The sequence below is a fragment of the Apteryx rowi genome, unplaced genomic scaffold (genome assembly GCF_003343035.1).
Source record: "Apteryx rowi isolate R43461 unplaced genomic scaffold, aptRow1 scaffold_9, whole genome shotgun sequence".
Lineage (NCBI taxonomy): Eukaryota > Metazoa > Chordata > Aves > Apterygiformes > Apterygidae > Apteryx > Apteryx rowi.
The window spans coordinates 1,013,437-1,031,896 of record NW_020451204.1 but is presented as its reverse complement, the minus strand read 5'-3'; the positions used below and the strand labels follow the sequence as shown (position 1 = coordinate 1,031,896).

General features: G+C 49.7%; 1 protein-coding gene across 1 annotated transcript in view; it reads right to left on the bottom strand.

The window, feature by feature from the left end:
* Positions 1–1,657: 1,657 nt before the first annotated feature.
* The window catches only part of SLC35B4 (solute carrier family 35 member B4), a 17,317-nt gene continuing 514 nt past the window's right edge, over positions 1,658–18,460 (bottom strand). Inside the window, exons 2-10 of the mRNA XM_026091281.1 lie at positions 13,767–13,890; positions 12,628–12,730; positions 11,485–11,534; positions 10,752–10,833; positions 9,281–9,341; positions 8,075–8,184; positions 7,327–7,402; positions 5,752–5,827; positions 1,658–5,028 (exon numbers count right to left, since the gene is read on the bottom strand). Coding sequence (XP_025947066.1) covers positions 4,782–5,028; positions 5,752–5,827; positions 7,327–7,402; positions 8,075–8,184; positions 9,281–9,341; positions 10,752–10,833; positions 11,485–11,534; positions 12,628–12,730; positions 13,767–13,890 — 929 coding nt within the window. The 3' untranslated portion in view covers positions 1,658–4,781. The remainder of the gene's footprint in view (positions 5,029–5,751; positions 5,828–7,326; positions 7,403–8,074; positions 8,185–9,280; positions 9,342–10,751; positions 10,834–11,484; positions 11,535–12,627; positions 12,731–13,766; positions 13,891–18,460) is intronic.

Genomic DNA, 18,460 nt, shown 5'->3' with positions numbered 1-18,460 from the left:
AGTAGCTGCCACGAGCTGGAGAGTTTATTGGCACCCCAGACGTGCAGCTCGTTATTATTTTGTCTTGTGCATTTGCAGTCAACCGCTATGAACTGGGAGGTGGGGAGGAGAGGGAGACTCGTCACTGCTACATGTGCACCACAGACTGATGCTGTAGGGCTGTAAAGTTGTGGCTGGCACCGAGACAGCAAACGGGCCACAAATTGCTGGAGGTCAGGCTCCTTGGTAGCCATCAGCCGTGTTGGTCTGGGTATAGCCACTAGACCAGGAAAGTCCTAAGCAGTTCCTTGCGGGAGGGGGTTGCCCTCGTACCTGGCATGTTCTGCTTTTTCTCTATACTCTCTCTAAGCAGCTGCTACTGGTCTTTGCTGGAGGCGGGATGCTGGGTGAGATGAGCTTTGGTATTGTTCATGCAGCAGTTTCAGAGTCATCCCAACAACCAAAGTATTAAGGTGCAAATTATTTTTGAACTGAGGGCTCAGTTGGAGTCTGCACCTGGTGGGTCTCTTTCTGCCAAAAGCATCACTCACTGTCCATCTCTGCTGGCCTTGGTCAAGCAGCTGGCGCTAGCGCAAGGTGCTGAATATCCCTCCCTCCTTCCATCCACGCACTGAGTTCACTGCATGGCCCCAAGTTTCTCGTACAAAGCCAGCCAGGTTGCGAACCACAGGCTGGGCTGTTCAGGGCTTATGTCTCCCAGTCACATCAGGCTGTTCCCAGCTCAGCGTGCCAGAGAAAGAGAAGCCAGGGGAAGCCCATGGTGGGACACCGCCTTTGGGACTGGTGAGGTTTGTTTTCCAAGACCTACCTTGTTACCCAGCAGCTGGAAACTAATATCCACCTTTTCCTCTTGCCTCCTCCCAGAGCAGCTCCTCACCTCGTGGCAGCAGCTAGAGGACAAAAGTTGGGCTGGAGAGCAGCAGATGATAGACACATGCTTTCCGGGTAGGAGCCTGGCTTTGCTCTGCTGTGTCGCCCAGTCCTAGAGGACAAATGTTTGGAGCCCTGTGACTCCAGCCAACCGGATAGTCCAGCCAGTTTGGTAAATAAGGATGGGGGGGGGTGTTGGGGTTCAGACCAAGCAATGATTTCTACTGGACACTGTTGTGCACCACAGAAGGACACTTGGGCGCAGCACTGCTCAGTGATGCTAGGTAGTCTTCATCAAAGTCCACCCCGCTTTGCCAGACCTGTCCAGCACCACATGGTGTCTTTAGGATCAGAAACTGAAGTGAAGCTGCAAGACTGGGAAAACAGCAAGAAATCCAGGATCTTAGAGCAGGGTCTTTCCTGTGGTGGGGGGGCTTTCCCTTTCCTGTGGTGGGGGACAGCCGAGATGCTCCGCAAGGAGACGGTCAGCAGTGGCTTACAACGCTGCCTCTGCTTCCCCAGGGCCACTTATTTACTGGGCTTTTTTTTTTTTTTTTTTTTTTAATTGGTGTTGCCAACAAAAATCCAGCTGTAGCTTCCTGCCAATGGCAGGGGAGGGAATGGTCGAGTTTCCCTCTAACCCCAGCGAGGATGAGCCGTTCCTACGTTCTCTCACATTAAAGGCAGGAGAAATTCTGTGTCAACTTCAGAGCCCCAATAATTTTCCAAATACCATCAGCCGATCACCATTAGCAAAGAGCGGAAGGAGAAACAAGAGCAATACGCTTGGAAGAGGAGGCATATTTATTTTGTTAACAAAAACCAACCCAAAACAAATAAACAAACAAAAAAAATCCCAAACCTAACCCAAAAGCTCTGGAAATCCAGAACACTGGTCAAAAAGCATTCTGGATCACTCACTTTCCAAGCACCAGCTAAAAACCTGTGTAACAACATCATTACAGTGTACATTAAAAACCCAAACAAACCAGTACCACCAAAGTGAGTAGTGCTTGGGACCTGGGTTAAAATACTTGTTTTGGCTAACGGGGCACTTCTGCACGGACCTTTCCTCCATCTTATGACCGGATGAGCACAGCTGCTCTCCTACAGCAGGAAGGGAATCACTGCCACTTCTGTGACGTTTAACAATGATAAATATTCAAAAACACAGAGATTGCACTGTAAACAGTTTTTTTTTAAAAAAAAGACAACAACAAAAAATAATACCCCATCCTGGATGCTTCGTTCAAGTGAAACCCAAGTACAGCACATGGTTTAAAAAAAAAAAGAAAGCCAAACACCTCCAAACCTACCGGCATCACGCAGAAATTGGAGACAACATGCAGTTTGGCTCATACGAAGAATTAGCCAGGAAGTCGTCTATGTACAGTTACGTTACAATCGCTCAGACGCCTGCTCAGCTATTGCTTTGCTAAATCCCTGACCCAAGCCACCGAAATCACCGGCACAGCTAGTTACAGCCCCTGCTGCCCAGCCGTGAATGCGGCTTCTGCTTTCAGCCCAGTGTTATACTGGTGTGTTTAAGCTTGGATGAACAACCCCACCTATGAGTGCCCCTGATGCTTTCGCACCGAGTTGGGCTTGGGTTGCCTTCCCCAACCTTGCAGGCTCAGCTGAAGCTCTGTGTAAATAGTTTTTTCCCCCTACTTTGAAGATCAAGATGTGGAAAAAAGGTTTTGCATCTCTTTGGGTCTTCCCCAGAGCCTGTGCAAACAGCTGGAAGCCAGAGCTGGACTGAATTACCTGTCTGGCGGCAGCTGCTGGGGAACAGTCTCCCCATCTAGAAAATCCTTGGAAATAGCCCATTTGTGACACTCAAAATGCAAGAARTTTTACAGGTGCAGGAAAAATCAAAACCAGAAGGGAAAAACTCTTTTGGCCTGAGCCCTCCCGCCTGCTCACGGTTTTATCATTTGCAGGAAGGACTGACCTTCAGATCCCGTCAGCATGAATGCAGGTTTAACGCTGATGGAGCTGCAAACACCGGGGCTGGAAGCCATTGGGTCGTCCAGTGGTGAACCAACGGTATAGTCACTGTCCTTATTTGTCCAAGCTCAATGCAAAYGAGACTGATATTGCCGGATACCTTAAATACCATGGCTGAGCAGGGGTGGTATCAYGATGATAACAACGTGCTCCAGGAAAATCAAGACAGCAGAAAATTCAGCGCGTGTGCTCCCAGCCGCTCTGCAGGAACGAGACAAGGCTGCGCGCTCAACCTTGCTCTGCCCAACCACAGCTCCTCGACCAGCTGCAGCTGCTGGTCCTCACCGTGCTGAGCTAAATGCATCACCTGCATGCACAGGGAAAGGCACCCACAGCTCCTATGGGGCCCTGCACAGTCCCCATAGGGGACCGATCCATTTAACAGCCCTAAAACCAGCCGGCACAAGACCGGTGGCTTTATAACCTGTACTTTGCTTGGAAGCACAAGTCCAACAGGGAATGCCTGTGCATCGTTGCTGCTCTCAAATCCTCTCTCCCACTCATTTGGAGGGGACATCAAAGGACTTTGCTGCTTTTTTGCTCTCTATTCTGCACTGGAGGCAAGATGCGCAGTGAATCCACAAGCTCCGGGTTGTTCGGATGCAAGTGAGCTGGCCACGCATCCCATTCGGCTCGGCCGGCTGGACTCAGCATCCCTGCTCCGGGTGAGCGGTTAATGCCAAGGGACGCCAGACCCAGGCTGGATGGATGCTGCCATGCCGCAGGGCACTGCCATGGGGGCAGCCCTGCAGAAATGCCACGAGGGAAGCAAATGCCCAAGGAGCRGGAGAAGAAAACGAAAGGGGAGAACTGAGGGAGGTAACCCCGTCCTTCCTCTTTGTGAAGGGGGAGTAAAAACAACCCTCCCACTAGCAGCAGAAATAAGCTCAGCTGTACTGGTCTTTCTTAATTTTCTTAGCACCACCCACACACTGAGGATGGGGGGGTCCCTGGGGGACCACAGGCCTGTTGGGGCTCAGCACAGTTTGTGGCGCTGACTGGTTACGAAGCCCCTATGTCCACACTCACCATGAGGGAACAAGGAGGAAGAAGTGACTGAGAAGTGACCTCTGCTAAGGACCTCACAGAAACACGAGGAACCCATGATACCCCCCTGCCGGTTAGGTAGCTCAGGGATGTCTGAGGAGGACTGAGCTAAGCCTCGACAGCGCTTCACCATCCCCTCGAGAAGGATGTGAAAGGGACACGGTGGGATTTTCTGTCCCCTCAGCATCACCCCTTTTTTGGTTTCCTCAGGTTCCCAGTTGGGTCCTGCTACAAGTGATGGGGGCTCAGTGGCCCCGAGCCATTCCCCAGTGGAAGGTCTGCTGGGGAGACTGCAAGGCTCTGGAGAAGGTGGTAGCTACACGCCTATCCAACGCTTTCCCAGCAAAGGTGGCAGGATCGGGCAACAAGGACTCAGATTAACAACCAGGCCTGGCAYTTCCAGTGTAACTAAGAATCTGCTGCACTAACAACAGTGTCCAGCAGTTCCCCGTGGCTCAGCTATCCACTGCAGCAACCTGGATTCTCATGGACGGCACCAAATAGGCTCAGGGTCCAGCTTGCCAAAGCTGGGAGGAGTGCACAACAGCACCATAACAGGGTTGGGCACCTAACAGCTGGGTCAGCCTTTACGTTATTTAGAAAGGGTTATTAAAAAAAAAAAAAAAAGTGGAAGGAAGAGGGATTGCATAAAAAAAATGCAATCTTGCGAAAATAACCATAACCTCCCTCCATGATCCAGTACACGCTGATCCCTGGTGGGGGCTTCACGTTTCCCAGGAGCTTGGCACAGCCAGCACCTCCCCTGTGTTATAAAAACAACCCCCTTCTGGGGGATTCCCTACTGCTCTGCTCTATAAAACATTAAAAAGGTCCCTGCAGAGAGTCCCCGGCCGTTATTCCTGCTTCGGCCTCTTCCTCCAGCGGGCCAGGAGGGGCCCGAGGCTGTTCCACACCTCCGTGTACATGAGAGTCCCCACGAAGACAAAGAAGGTGCCCAGCCAGTGCCAGGCCGTGAAGGGGTTGCGGAAGTAGAGGATGGAGAAGATGAGGCTGACGAACTTGCGCAGCGTCACCACCAGCGTGACGGTGAGGGAGGTGCACTCTGTGGTGAGGATGAAGACACCCCGGATGCAGACGTATCTGGGTGGGCAGAGGTAAGGGGGCAGCGGGGCTGAAGAGGSAGGGTTGCCTGTGCAGGCCTTTGGGAATGCAGAAGGATGGGGCACTGGATTAGCCCCACCACCCTCTCTCTGGGACAAAACCACGCTAGTTCAAGCTGGAGTGTCCGAGCCTTCCCCACACTGTAGTACTAACCCTTTTCTGTCCTTCTTGCCCAAACCCAGAAGAAATTCCCTTTTAGTTACACGGGGAATAAAATTCCCTTCTCCTCAGCTCAACATTTCTACCGTGTAGGCAAAGGGTAAATGGCACGGAGGGTTAACTGCACCAGCCGTGTAACCAAGGGAAGCCAAAATAAGACTTCTCCATTTCAACCCTGCAGCGGATCAGCAACTGGGGAGGAAAAGAAAGTCCCCTCTCCTCCCCCAAGAGGGCAAAAACAAGGCAGATGAAAGGAGGAGGTTTCATGGAGGAGCATCAGAAGTAGGAGGGCATGGTGCAACATGCACGGAGCTGTGCAAATTTGATACCRCTGTGGCAGGGGAGCCTAGCTGCTCCACTAGCAGATTTCAGCTGTCCTGGAAAAAACAGAAGCCCCAGGTTAAATTCCACTCTTCTTTCTCCAACAGTAACATGAACATCAGCTCCCAAATGCAGGGAAGGCTCAGGACCCTCACCCCATTCCTCCTCCCCCACCCCACTGCCATCTCCGCAGCTTGTCCGAGTTGTGCATTCAAAGGATACTGAGTGATGACGTTCATGAGGAGGTAGAACCACATGATTGGCAGGGTCAGCCCAATCACTGGGACCTGGAATGGCTCTGCGGGGAGAAAGGGAAGTGAGAAACTCACATCCAGCCTTGGATCAACTTCCAGCAGTGCTGAGACTGTGTTACGTGGTCCGCTTTGAAGAGAAGCCACAGGAGGCCAAACAGTCAATTCCTACCCCAGAGATATCAGCCATGTGAGAGATCTGGAGYGGGCTTGCATGGACAGAAAGCAGGATCAGAGAGCAAAGCCCTAGAGATGGGAGGCCCATCAACATCAACAGGTTGAGGCAAACGCTAGCTGCTGTAGGCCTGGCTGCCTGAGAGACATTACACCTGCATGGGCTGGAAGGGACCAAGGTCACTATCCTGCTAATGCTAAGGAGGGATGCAAGGAAGMTGAACATGCCTCTCTCCTGTTGAGGATGGACCATAACCTGTGACACGCTGAAGCTCCATGAGGCTTTTGCTGCATTTGCAGACTGAAATGTGGGCACGTTTTGATTTTGCTCCAAACGGACAATTACCTTGTTCTTACTGCAATAAATAACAAATACAAGAGAGTGTGTAGATGTTTCAGCATGGACTTCTGTGGGGAGGAAGGGAAGACAGAGGAAGAAGTAGGCTAAGAAAAAGGACTTAAAAAGAAAAGATCTGTCTTGCTGTCTTGTGTCAGGACTTTCCCATTGTCAAAACAGGATGAACGAATCATGCAGTACCAAGTTGCTCGGAGAGGCTCCCAGTGCCAGCCTGGGAAAGCCTGCGCAGTACGAACAAAACTTAAGCCAATGGATCAGTGTTTACGCCCATGGCTGAAGATCTGGTTCTGTTACTCCTGTTTTGAACTAGCATGTTCCTTTCCCCAGGAGTCACCTATCTCATGTTTTCATTAGGTTTTCCTAGAGGAGAGGGGTGTAACTTGCTAGAAATACTTTGCAATGATATTAATGAACAGGCTAAAGTGATCTATGCATGCAAACATCTCTCCTCCCAAAGGGGATTTTGAGAACTGGTGAACCCATCCAGCAAAGACCCCAGCAGTTTCCCAAAATCAGGAGCAGCATATAGGCAGCTCATCTACATTGGAAAAGCCCAGTGAATTTTACTATTAAACTTAGGCAGACACACAACTGAAGATGGATGAGAAATATGGCTGAGCCCAATGGGTGTGCGTTAATGAGAAACCAGGGTTTTAACCAGAATGATCCAAACCATAACTCATGGCTTAACTTTGTCACCTGCAGTGGCACCAGGTGAATGGCCTGGGGTACAGGCACGTGCAGTGTCAGCAGCCCACTGCCTGTGGCCGGGCTCTTAGCAGTCATCAGCTATCACTTGTCCAAGCGTGCTGGCATCTGGCCCACCATGGAGAACAGGCTGGACAATGTCCTCAAGGCAGTGTGTTTTTTTTTCTTTCCTTCCCACCTGCAAAGGGCTTGAACACCCAGAGGCAACAGTGTGACTTGCACAATTGCCGGCCTGCGAGCTTCCTAAAGCATTTCCCAGAGGAGAGAAAAGGTACAGCAGCAAGGATCCATGTGTGCAACACTCACCAGACTGGCTGAAGAGGACTGCATGGTGGTAGATGTTTGGGGCAAGGAGGAGAAAGCCGGGGAGTGGTAATGCATGCTGGAGAGAGAAAGCAAAAAGGCAGGATGTCAACACATTACGTGAACGCTCCCCCCACTCCCCATCTGGGGGAAACACGCCTCACACATCTCCACGGATGAGGGCACACACTTCACTGCTCTGGCATTACAGCACGTGATCCTTTGGATTCCTGCCTCAGGAAGGCTGCCTGTCTTTAACGTGTCCCATGCACCTATTGCACCAAACCACTCATTCTCTCTGAGGAGCAAAGAGAAAAGACGGGATCAAGAGGAGTCTACTAGCAGCCTGTAGGCTTTCTTCCGGACCCATTCCCCTCCTGCAGTACAGCTCAGCGTCTCTCTTCCCCCTTCAGCTTTTACTGTGAAACTCTCTACCTTCCTTAAGGTGTCCTCCATGCAAAGCACCATTTTAGAGAAGTCACCAGACTGCTGCTGGAAGGGGGGCTGCGGAGTAATTACAGTGGAATTCAGAAAGTCAAGACTCCTATCAGTGCGTTTAAAATTCGCTACATGGGCTGCACCTCCACGGGAAGCTTTTGGGAGTCTGAAAAACACATGGAGCTGACACTGTTCTAGTTTGAAATAGCTCAGTGCTGTGTATAGGGCTTTGATTGCAGGGTGGGAGGGGAAAGGACTCTCTTCGGAGCCGTGTCCGTCCAGTGAAAGCAACAGAAAAGATAAGGTGGCTTACATTGTAAAACAGGGCCTCTTTGGAGTGCTTCCCAAACTGCTTATACAGCGTCTCCTGGAAAATCCCCATCCTGGCAGACATGAGGAGGGCGAAGGTGAGTGCGCCGATACCTGGAACAGAAACACAGCCTTGCAGCGTTGCCCGAGCGTGGCACACCTCAAGTCAGCCAGCTCAGGGATTCCCACGATTTGGCTTTTGCTGAAAGAAAACAGTGAGAGAAGCCAAAACATCCAGAACTGGTAAGATGGGGGGAACATTCAAAATGGCCTCGGGGACATAGGTACCTTCTTACAAAGGTTTCTGTGCCCAAGAGATGTCTGAAAAGATCAGCTCTTAAAAACAAGTAGTCGGACCTGGCAGGCAGACTTGGTGGCTGCCTCGGCAAAGAGATTACCAGGTACACAGTTGTTTGTTATTAGTGTTATAACATCAACCCCATGTCCCCTCAAAAGCCATAAACAAATCTGGGTTGTAGGCATAAAAACAGACTCAAGTGCCAGACTGTAGAGACTCCTCCATGAAATACTGTGCTGAATGTACACTTCAGCCCCTCTCCCTCACTGCAGCATAGCTCATAGCATGAGATAAATCAGGCAGGGAGGGTAGGTAGGGAGAAATCAAGCTGATGTCTACAAACACGCAGGTCAAACTTGTGTCTGATGTAAATGTACAGAGTTGGGCTATTAAAATGGTGGCTTTTTAAAACAAAAACCCTCCCTGACTTCAACTGAGGATGAGATGTACTTGTCATGACACTATTTCATGGTTACCTGCACAGAGAACTTGTTTTCTAGCCTATGCAGAGATGGGAATGCCTCGCTTCAGAGCTACGCCGGCAATATGGGACAGTGGCCGGAGTCTGCCCTTCATTTAATACTAATATGATTTTCCATTTATTGCTGGAAAGTATTTTGCAAAACTGTAGTCTCATTCTGTTACTAAGCCACTGCCTGATAGAAATGCTTTAGTTGTTATATTTGATTTGATCAAACAAAGGGAATTTCATTGCACAAAGCCGCTGAGTGCCACAGAAATGCCATTCTTTGCAAACCAACATCCATTAGATGCTCAGCACAACTTAACCTCAGTTCTGGGACTCCCACCTCAGTCTGCTTCGCACAACCACACAGACAAGGATCAGCCATCCGAGAGCAGAGTCCTGCCAGTATCCCAGCAAGGCTGGCTGGAGATGCGGCACTCACATACCTAGCATCCACCACATGAAAGCCCGGAGTCCGTCCTCTTCGTTTAAGCTGGAGTCAGATGCCTGGAGGAGGGAGACACATCACACAGTCACTGTGAGCCACCATGTCCCGCAGTTCATTCAGGCCTGTCTCGACCTCATTTTTGGTTTGTGTATTGTGCTCCAGGTAAGCCCATAAACCAAAGAGTGCCCAAGGTCTCACATTCTCTGGAGTTGCTTCCCTGGCTGAACAGAGGAGATGRCAACTACAGCACATTTCACTTTCATCTTTACTTTGGGGAATCCACCAGGTTCCAACTGAAAGCGTAAATGTCTGATTGAGAAAGGATCTTTCTCAAGGAAACGCCCTGGCACAGCCAGAGACTGAGCTTTTTGACAATGAAAGCGTTTGGTGTCTCCTAGCAAGCTTTCACAAACTGCTCATTGGCAGGAAGCTCTGTCTTCTTCTCAGAGGTGGTTGTGCAGGAGAGAACAAGAGCTCTGGCCAAGTTCTGGTCAGGTACCTAAACCAGAATTCTGGCTTGTGGTTGAGACGTTGAGGGAACCAGGCCTGCAGACGCTGCTAGCCAAGGGCAAAATGCTAGATAACGTGACTTGGCTCAACTCTCTTTCACTGTGGCTTAGGGCAAGTTACATTACTCACATTTACCATGAGCTAGTCTCAACTCTGCGTGCTGCATCAAATCCCCRTGCCTGCTGAGAATTAATGTGGATTAACGCAGAGCAAGGCTGCATAGCACAGACCTTCCTCAGATACCCCAAGAGTATAAGCAGCTATTAAATGATGGGGTTTAAAAGGTCTGGCAGCCTTGCTTCATTTCCAAACTCTCAGAGTTGGATTAAGTGAAACCAGTTTTCACTTGACCACCTCTTTATACTACTTTTCTGTCTTTAGTTGTTTAGTTGTCAAAACCSGGAGGTGCGTGCTGACCCAAGAAAAGCCCAGGCTGGTGTTACACACAGATTTCCTTCACTCCCTCCCGTTCTCCAAGCACATGCACTTCATTTCAAGGGTCATAGAAAGTCACGTTGGATGACAACAGGCTGGAAAATTCTAGCTTGAAACCTGACAGTTTGTTCTGTGATAAAGACAGCGAAGTTTTAAGATGGCTGGGTTTTGTCTAAGATTCACCAGCTCCTAACAATAAGGGCAAGAAAAAAAGAGCTTGCAGCTGTTATTGTGTGGGAAAAAAATAATGGTTCATTCTCAGCAAAAAGTAACCAGAGTAACATGGGATAAAAGGCAGCTGTAATTAAGTTAAATCATGGTCATGTGTGAGTCCCTTCTCTCCTCCCTACAGGTAAATAAARCAACCAGGAACAAGTGCATGTGGGGAGCAGATCTAGAGCTAGGAGATGTCTTGTCTCGCCACTAATAGCCAGTCAAAAGCAATTACTGATGAAGATGCCCAGGGCAGTTCTTCCTCTTAATAAGGTTCATGGCTGTGTCCTCAGGCCCTTTACAATCCTTACCACTTGCTTCGCAGACATGAAAGTGCAGGTGAAGATCCCCACGGACACCAAGGCTATGGATGTGTATTTAGATATGCTGTACCTGCACAGGGGGAGAACAGAGATGTTAGTGACGCAGCCTGGCCTCACGGTGTTCATCCACTACTTCCTGGCAATACATTTTGCTCCACTGAGCCAGTATGAACCTGAGGTAATGGGCACACACTCAATATCTAGCCCAGTACATGACTGGGGAGAGAAGGCCAACATACTCCAACCACAGCAAAAAGGACCATTCAGACCGATATCTCCTTGCCTGTAGAAAAGGATCGCTCTCAAATCAAGCCAGCGTAGGTCCTTCCATAGTGATGGAGTGGCAGAATATGTGCCCACAGCCAGATCCCAAGAAGCTGGGAGGACCCTGCTGCCCTGTCCATCAGGAGTGATATTGGACTCACGCAGGCAAGAGGAAAGAAAAGGGCAAACTTATAGGGCTGCAGCCCTGTTTAAAGGCTCTCTTCAGTCAATGCTTGTCTTAAATGAAGGAGTGAGGGGTGGTGGGAGGGCAGAAGAGGAAATTACTCAGGTCTCTAGTCCATGCCTTGACCATTTCTTCCCACATTTTTGTGCTCCAGTTTCCCCACCAATAAAGCAAGGATATTTAATGGGAAAGGGGAAGTCACTCAACACCARCCAGGATTAAATCAGTGGCAGAGTTTTCCCTGATGAAACAAGAAAGGTACCTGCAATTTACCTTTTTTTCAAAATGATGACACCTAGAGCCATGCTTGCTATGAGAGAGCCCTGGGGAAAGGAGGAGAGAAGGAGAGAAACAAAACAAAAGGTCAGTGTGTCAAATTTTCATGGATTGGGGCTCCCGCCCGGAGAAACACAGCATAATTGATACAACTAACACAAAAACACCAACAAAATGCCAGGACAGGAGCATGGAGACGGGCAAGGTTGGGGGAGTCTCCTTTCAGCTAGGAGCAGGAGAGAAGTCGAGCTGGGTAACTTGGGAACAAGGATGCTGGAGCAAAAAGGCTACTAGAATCTCTTTGCCAGCAGGTCTCTCCCTTTCTTGGCTCACTCCAGTGCCTGCTACAGACCAGCATGCAGCCAAATCACTATGATTTTAACTGGGAACAGCAGTATGGCTCTGTAGATTGACTGCAAGACACTTGTGGGCTGCTGTTCAAGAATCATCCCTCACGGTTAATATGGGACAGGGCTCCTAGAGTGCTGTCTGTTTTTCTTCTTTTTAAACTATCTTTATTTCATGTATCTCAATCCCATAGCGTGATGTGGGAGAACAGCCCCTGGCCCAGCAGATCTCTTGAACTCAGCTGTTATTTCCAAAAGCCAGGCTTCATTTTCTTTGATTTTAACAGATGTTTTAGCCAGACGCTCATCTATAAACACTTAAGTGAAGAAGATGTGCTTTCAATAGAGTCTTCCAGAGCAGAGGCCCATGTGGTAATAGTATAGGTGGAAGACACCTACACTATGACACGAACCACCTGGTTTAGCTGTGTGATGGAAGGGAAAGCTGCATCTCTCTGGTCAGCAATTCAGCCCATCCGGGGCTGTTAGCCAGAGCTTGGTTTTGTCATCATTACTTCCTCATCACCTTGGAAAAAGTGAAGCCTGTTTGAGCCTCAGTTTCCTCATCCGTCCAGTAACCTTAACGGTCAACACTGAAAATGAGAACCAGAGCTGAGCGTTCAGAGCAAAGCTGCTCTCCCCACAACTTAGCCATAATTTAGTATTTGCACAGGGTTGTGGTGTCCACAGGGGATGAGAGGGTGGCAGAATATGCGTGCCAGGAACAGTGCTTGCAGAGATGATGAGAAGAGACATCACATGAGGATGGAAAGGACAGTATGGCAGTACTCACTGATCTGAAGATCATGTGCAGTGGCATGGCGATATTTAAGTTCAGCGCATAGTTATTCACCACACTCACAGTGAAGAACATGGCCACCATTATGAGATAGTACCTGAAACACAAAAACAAGGTGGTGGTTGGCAAAACCAGTTCACGGCTGGGCATGTACCTCCCACGTCCTGGGAACACATCAGATGGTGCAAGGACAGGCCTGGAGCTGAGCTGGGGCCCACCTAGCTCTTGGCTCTGTGACAAGGACTAATAAGGAAATCAATCCCAGTGTGGATATAGCGGGGAAGTCCCTGAAAGGGGACGTGAACAGACCTGCACCAGCTCAGCTCATGCTGATCCCAGAGGGAAAAAAGCTGAAGATACACCAACTGGGATCTCTTAGCATGGACTTCCTGCAGACACCTCTTTCCTAAGGACTGTGGTACAAGACAAGGCTTGATTTGAGGAGATTCAATTTCTGCCAGCAGGCATCGCTACCTTGAGTGGAAGGAGAGACCATTTAAATCTATCTTGAACACTTCCACGGTTCTATACCGAGGCTATAGAGCCACCCTTGCTCTGCAAAGTGGAGCTCCCAGCAGCGATGAAGCCCTGAACAGGGCTAAACTTGYCCTCAGCTTTCTGTCATGAGGATCTCTGCACAACGCTCTGTTTTGCCACCTGCTAGGCGGTCTGCCAAGGAGCACCACAAAACCTCCTCACTTTACATGAGACACGGAGTGCCAGGGAGGAGAGCGCAGACATGCCAGGCTATTGCTAGGACAAGCTCAGCCCTGATGGAGAAGTGCGAAAGAGGATTTGGCTAGATTTCCGGTAAGCCTCTCTCTCTCACGCCCGTTGCACCATGCCCCAGCGAGACAATGAGCACTTTGAATGCAGCAGACTCGCWCTGTGCAAAGTGTAGCCATGCTCCTTGGGTAGGAAAGTATCTGATAGCAATTTCCTGTTAAGTATTCTCGATAAAYGAGGGTTCATATTTTTACCAGGCATGACAGGTTCTCAATGAGGCTTCGCGAATGCCGCAGAATGGATGGGATTTAGACAGGATAAACGATAAGCTTTTTTATTAAACGCTTCTTGAGATAATAGATAGCCAGTCAATTTGTGCCTAGYGAAAGCTTTTAGATCAACTGTACCTTATTGGTATGGCCGGCCGCTTCCTCCCAAAGTTGGCTTCGAAGATAAAGCCTTCCACYGCGATAAATAAGAACTGGGAGAATGTCACTATGTTCCCACATCCTGGAAACTGCCTGCAGATGTCAAGAAGAAAGACAAGCAATGCCATGGAGTATGAATACTGCACTGGGCTGCAATGAAAAGAGGTTAGCGGCTCACATTCCCAGAGTGAGCATCAACCTGGATGGCCTTTRCTATCTTATATATCCAGGTTTTCACGCTTTGTACTGAGCTTTTCAAACTCGACAGAGTACTGAAAGTCACACAAGGGGTCCAACCTCCAAGAAGAGGCCCTGCTGGCTGAGCATCTTTCTCCTGCCAGAAAGACGTGAGCACTGCAGTTATCACTACCTCGCTAGCAGAAATGACAACACTTCTGAGCAAATCAACTTTGTGCGACTGATCTGAGGGAAGAGGGATTACACACGAGGGCAAGACAGCCTGTAACAGCCTGATGTTAAACACACACTCCCTGCGCACAACTGTTCCTAGCAGACACGCGTACCGCAGACTCTGCCTTCATTCTAAGAAGCTTASGGGAAGCAGAAGAGGATTTCCTGGGAGGCACATGATCAAGCTCAGATGGGGCTATCATACATCAGRAATCATGCACAGAAAGCTTTTTGTCATTTGCAGCTGGAGATAGAGGAACTTGAGTGAGCACTTCCCGTTTCTCCAGTGCAAGCCAGAAACRGAGGCCAAGGACTCACTGGAGAGGCTGCATGGTGCTGAGCCCCACTCTCCACACTGTTGCACAAGCAYATGGTTTGCTCACCCAACATGCAGTCACAAGTAGTTACAGGTTGGATCTAGACCTGCTTTTGCAGAACGCAAGCTGAGAAGTATGCTGGAGAACAGGAGTAACCAAATTGTCACCTGGACGGCAGGCCTGGTCTCCTCCAAAAGCTTTTCTGTTATCCCTCCAGCTTCCCAAAAGAGGCAGCAGTGCTCTGGAAGATGCAAAGCTGCCCAGGTGCTGACTGGCAAACCACCACCCCTTTGCTGACTGCCTGGCTGGCTGCCACCAAAAAGCACCTGGAAAGGCCACCGTCTCCCTGCATTTCCCATGGGGCAGGCACTAACCTGAGTCTTTATCCGCCCTGACAACCTGACAAGCATTTATCCRCCTGACAATTTTCACATTTTTCAGAGCTCAATTATCTATGAGACTTCAGGCCTTGCTGTGCAAYGTAAATAGGAAGTTCAAGAGTTACTTGAGGGAAGAGAAGAGATACTGAACCGGTGACAGAGGCCAGGCTGCAGGATTGTAAACCTTATCTCTGTAGGAAAACAGAAAGTAAGCATAAACTTGGAACAGACCAAGATTGTTTGCATGCATTACTCTTATTGTCCTCACAAGTCATTGATCTTTGCATTCAGTCTCTTGCTGTACATATGACCTCACACTATCAGTAAAGCGTTGACACAGGGTTATGTATTGATTGATAATGAAAAGACAAACAAAAAARCCTCCAGGCTGCATCCGCCCATGTCTTTGACTCAAAATCCTAACACATTGATAGGCTTAAAAGAAAAGACAGGAAGTCTGGAGGTATCAACCAAGAACTGCTTTAACTGTAGCCAACTAATATAGAGTCCTCCAGAAGTAATGTAGAAATCCTACTAAGAGGGAGTACTGTACAAGAGAGAGCAACTCAGAGCACACAGCACAGCATTACTCTAGCAGAGGGGACTCACCACGGATGTGAATGTTAATCTTGTAACTTAAGAGGGCTCAGCTGTGACTTGGGAGCCTGATCTAAACCTCAGAACTTGCCCAAGCAATCTACAAGCATGTTGCATGGTCCCAGAGGAGACRGGGAACAGCTGTTAGACCACAGCATGAGGCCAAAGAACTGACCACAAAGCCAGCAGCAGCTCTAACAGCCTGATGCGCATCCCAAAATTGTCATCCTGCCTCCTAGGACTGAACTGCCTGGACTGTTGATGTCTAGCAAGTGGTTGGATGAAACTGCCAGAGCGCGGCTCTCACACTGACGCTCATCAGAGAACAAACAGAATAGCTCAATTTCTGCACACCAGTCTGGGAAACCTTAATGCAATATCYGCTCCTTCAGACAGTTCAGCACATCCAAATCACTCTTCCGAGCAGGATTTCCATCTGTCACTGCAAAAGGCTCTGCATTTCAGAGAGAATTCCTGAGATGGCCCCTACCCACCCTGCGGAATAGTGAGACCCGCCATCTGCACTGTAAAGGGAGGAAGTCCTGTTGAGATCTACCATGCGGAGCTGCAACCATCTCTACAGGGAAGACGGCTCATGAGGACACAGCTTCAGAAGGCAAAGTGCAAAACACTGGCTTTCTAATCCGGCCTGTACGTACGTTGCACACATCGCTTAGGCATCACCGCATCACCCTTCTCTGATCCCACCATCAGCTGTAACCTGCTGCTCGTAACCATTTTTGTAGAGCTCCACTGATTTGAGGGCCTCCGTTTCCCAGCCCAGAGGCAGCACGTTCAGAAATGGATGTGTCTAAGGACCCAAGGGTGTGGGAGCACTGTTGCTATTGTCGCTGTGACAATGGCTAATTAAGTTCTGTCTGTGGCTCAGACACAGCTGTAAAGACAAACCCCCAGGGTCAACTAGGAAAAGACGATAGCAGAATGGGTCGCATTGATCCAAACGAGGGAGATGGGATGGACTGGATGGCCTTTCTAGGCCCTGTCCAGGCATCTCTCTGTGATTCTGACGGGGCCTTCTTTAACTTGCTCTTGAAAACCTCCAGTGAGGGGTTTCCATGCTCTCCTTCTTAGGGACCCACTCCACTACATTCAGAGGGAGCAAACCTGTTTTTTGGTCTGCTTTACATCCCTTTCACAGGAATTTAAGCCCATTATTTCTTGTCCTGTCTTCAGAGGCCAGCAGAACAATTTATTTCCTCTCCTCTGCAGCCACTCTCCACACATTTGAAGCCTTTTGTCTTTCCTCTGGCATCTCTAGACTAAACAGTCCTCATTCCTTCACTCTTTCCTCATAAATCCTGAGGAAATTTCTTCCAATCACCTATGTTGTTCCTCACTAGACTCTCTTTGCCTGGTCCCTGCCTTTTGTGTGATCCTGCTCCAGGAGTACATGACTTTCCTTGTCATAGGCAGATTCATCTTCCAGAGGGACTTTTCGCCCCAGACAGCACCAGGACACAGAGAAATACCAACTGTTATCCCAGTTTAGGGACTGAAGGTGAACAGGGTAAGGGAGGAGCACAGGAATGTAGCTGCTAGAAACAGAGGAATTCCTAAAGTGAATGAGAGGAAATGTTTAAGAGAAGCTTGTGTCTGAAAAGCAGCTTCCTTCCTAAATAACTGCAATTGGACTACTGTGATTTGCTGCTCAAAATYCCTTCTGGGGTTTAGACACCTAATTCACCCCTTTGAGTAGGGCCAAGTGGCTTGCTTCTATTTTAAGGTCTGGCCAGAGGAGGTGGCAAAGCACATAAAATAATTTTAAACGAATGCTTTGAATCACAAAAGCCACACGCAACTCTGGTGGCAAGCAAAGGGAAGAACCTGGATCCAAGCTCTCTTCATCTCAAAGGGATTCAGACTGGTCCTCCTGTCTCCCAGGGCAGCAGTCACACTGCCAATGCAGAAAACCTGGAGGGGACCCACTTCAGCTCCCTCACTGATGCTGCAGCACAAGCCGGACAGGAAAGGCAGAGCCTGACTAAGCAGCTTAGCGGTTAGAGTAATTGCCCAGAGGAAGGACAACTTGCCCGGGAAGATCTCTCCTCCAGGAACTGCTTCTTGATTTATTCGGCAATTGCTGAGTGTTTGTGCAATCTTGTGCGAATGGACTCATGTCCTGGCCTCCCACTTCCAAGCAAATATTCTCACCGCTGGGTTACAGAATCAGGCCCTGTTTTGCACTCCCTTTTTCCCTGCCCGACCTGGGATGGTGATGGGTGGGGAGGAAGTAGGGACAGGTTTCAACTATTAAACCTCTGAAGCCTGGGCATGATGGTAGCGCACGGACACTGTACTGAGTGATCGGTCAGGGGATGCCGCTCCACATTAACTTGATACGATCGCAGACACGCAACTAGTCCAGTTATTACTTTTTTTTTCTTTCTAGTCAGTTCTAGCACTTTTGCACCCTGGCAACAAAACCAACGGGCCATCGCTTTCTCCAAGCCGTGCCTGCCTGGGATGCTTATGCTCAGACGTACCCCAAGGGCTGGCCCTCCTCTCTCTGCAATCTGGCAGTTCACCTCGCTCCTCACCGCTCTGGCTTCACAGCCGCGTGACGCTGCCGAAGACCGCGTTTCCACACGGATGGTGTTCCCGTGCCCCTGTCCCGAGGGACGGCTCGCAGGGCACACAGCCCCAAGTCTCCTCCTGCACGTTTTTCCTTTGGGATTTTGACCATCACTGGTGGTGTCGGGGTTGGGGGGGGGGGCGGGAAGGGGTGACGCTTTGGGGCCAAACTGCCGTGCGGTGCAGCCCGCTGTCAGCGGGCCCAGGAGATCCCCGGCGGCCGGGCGGGATGCTTGACGCCTCACCGCGCCAGCAGGCCCAAACCCACCGGAGGAAAACCCCCAAAACACCCACAAAAACCGTGGGTTGGCGACCCCCGAGCGGTGGGGGCCCGGCTGGGCAGCGAGTCGCAGCTTGACCCCCCCCGCCGCCCCCC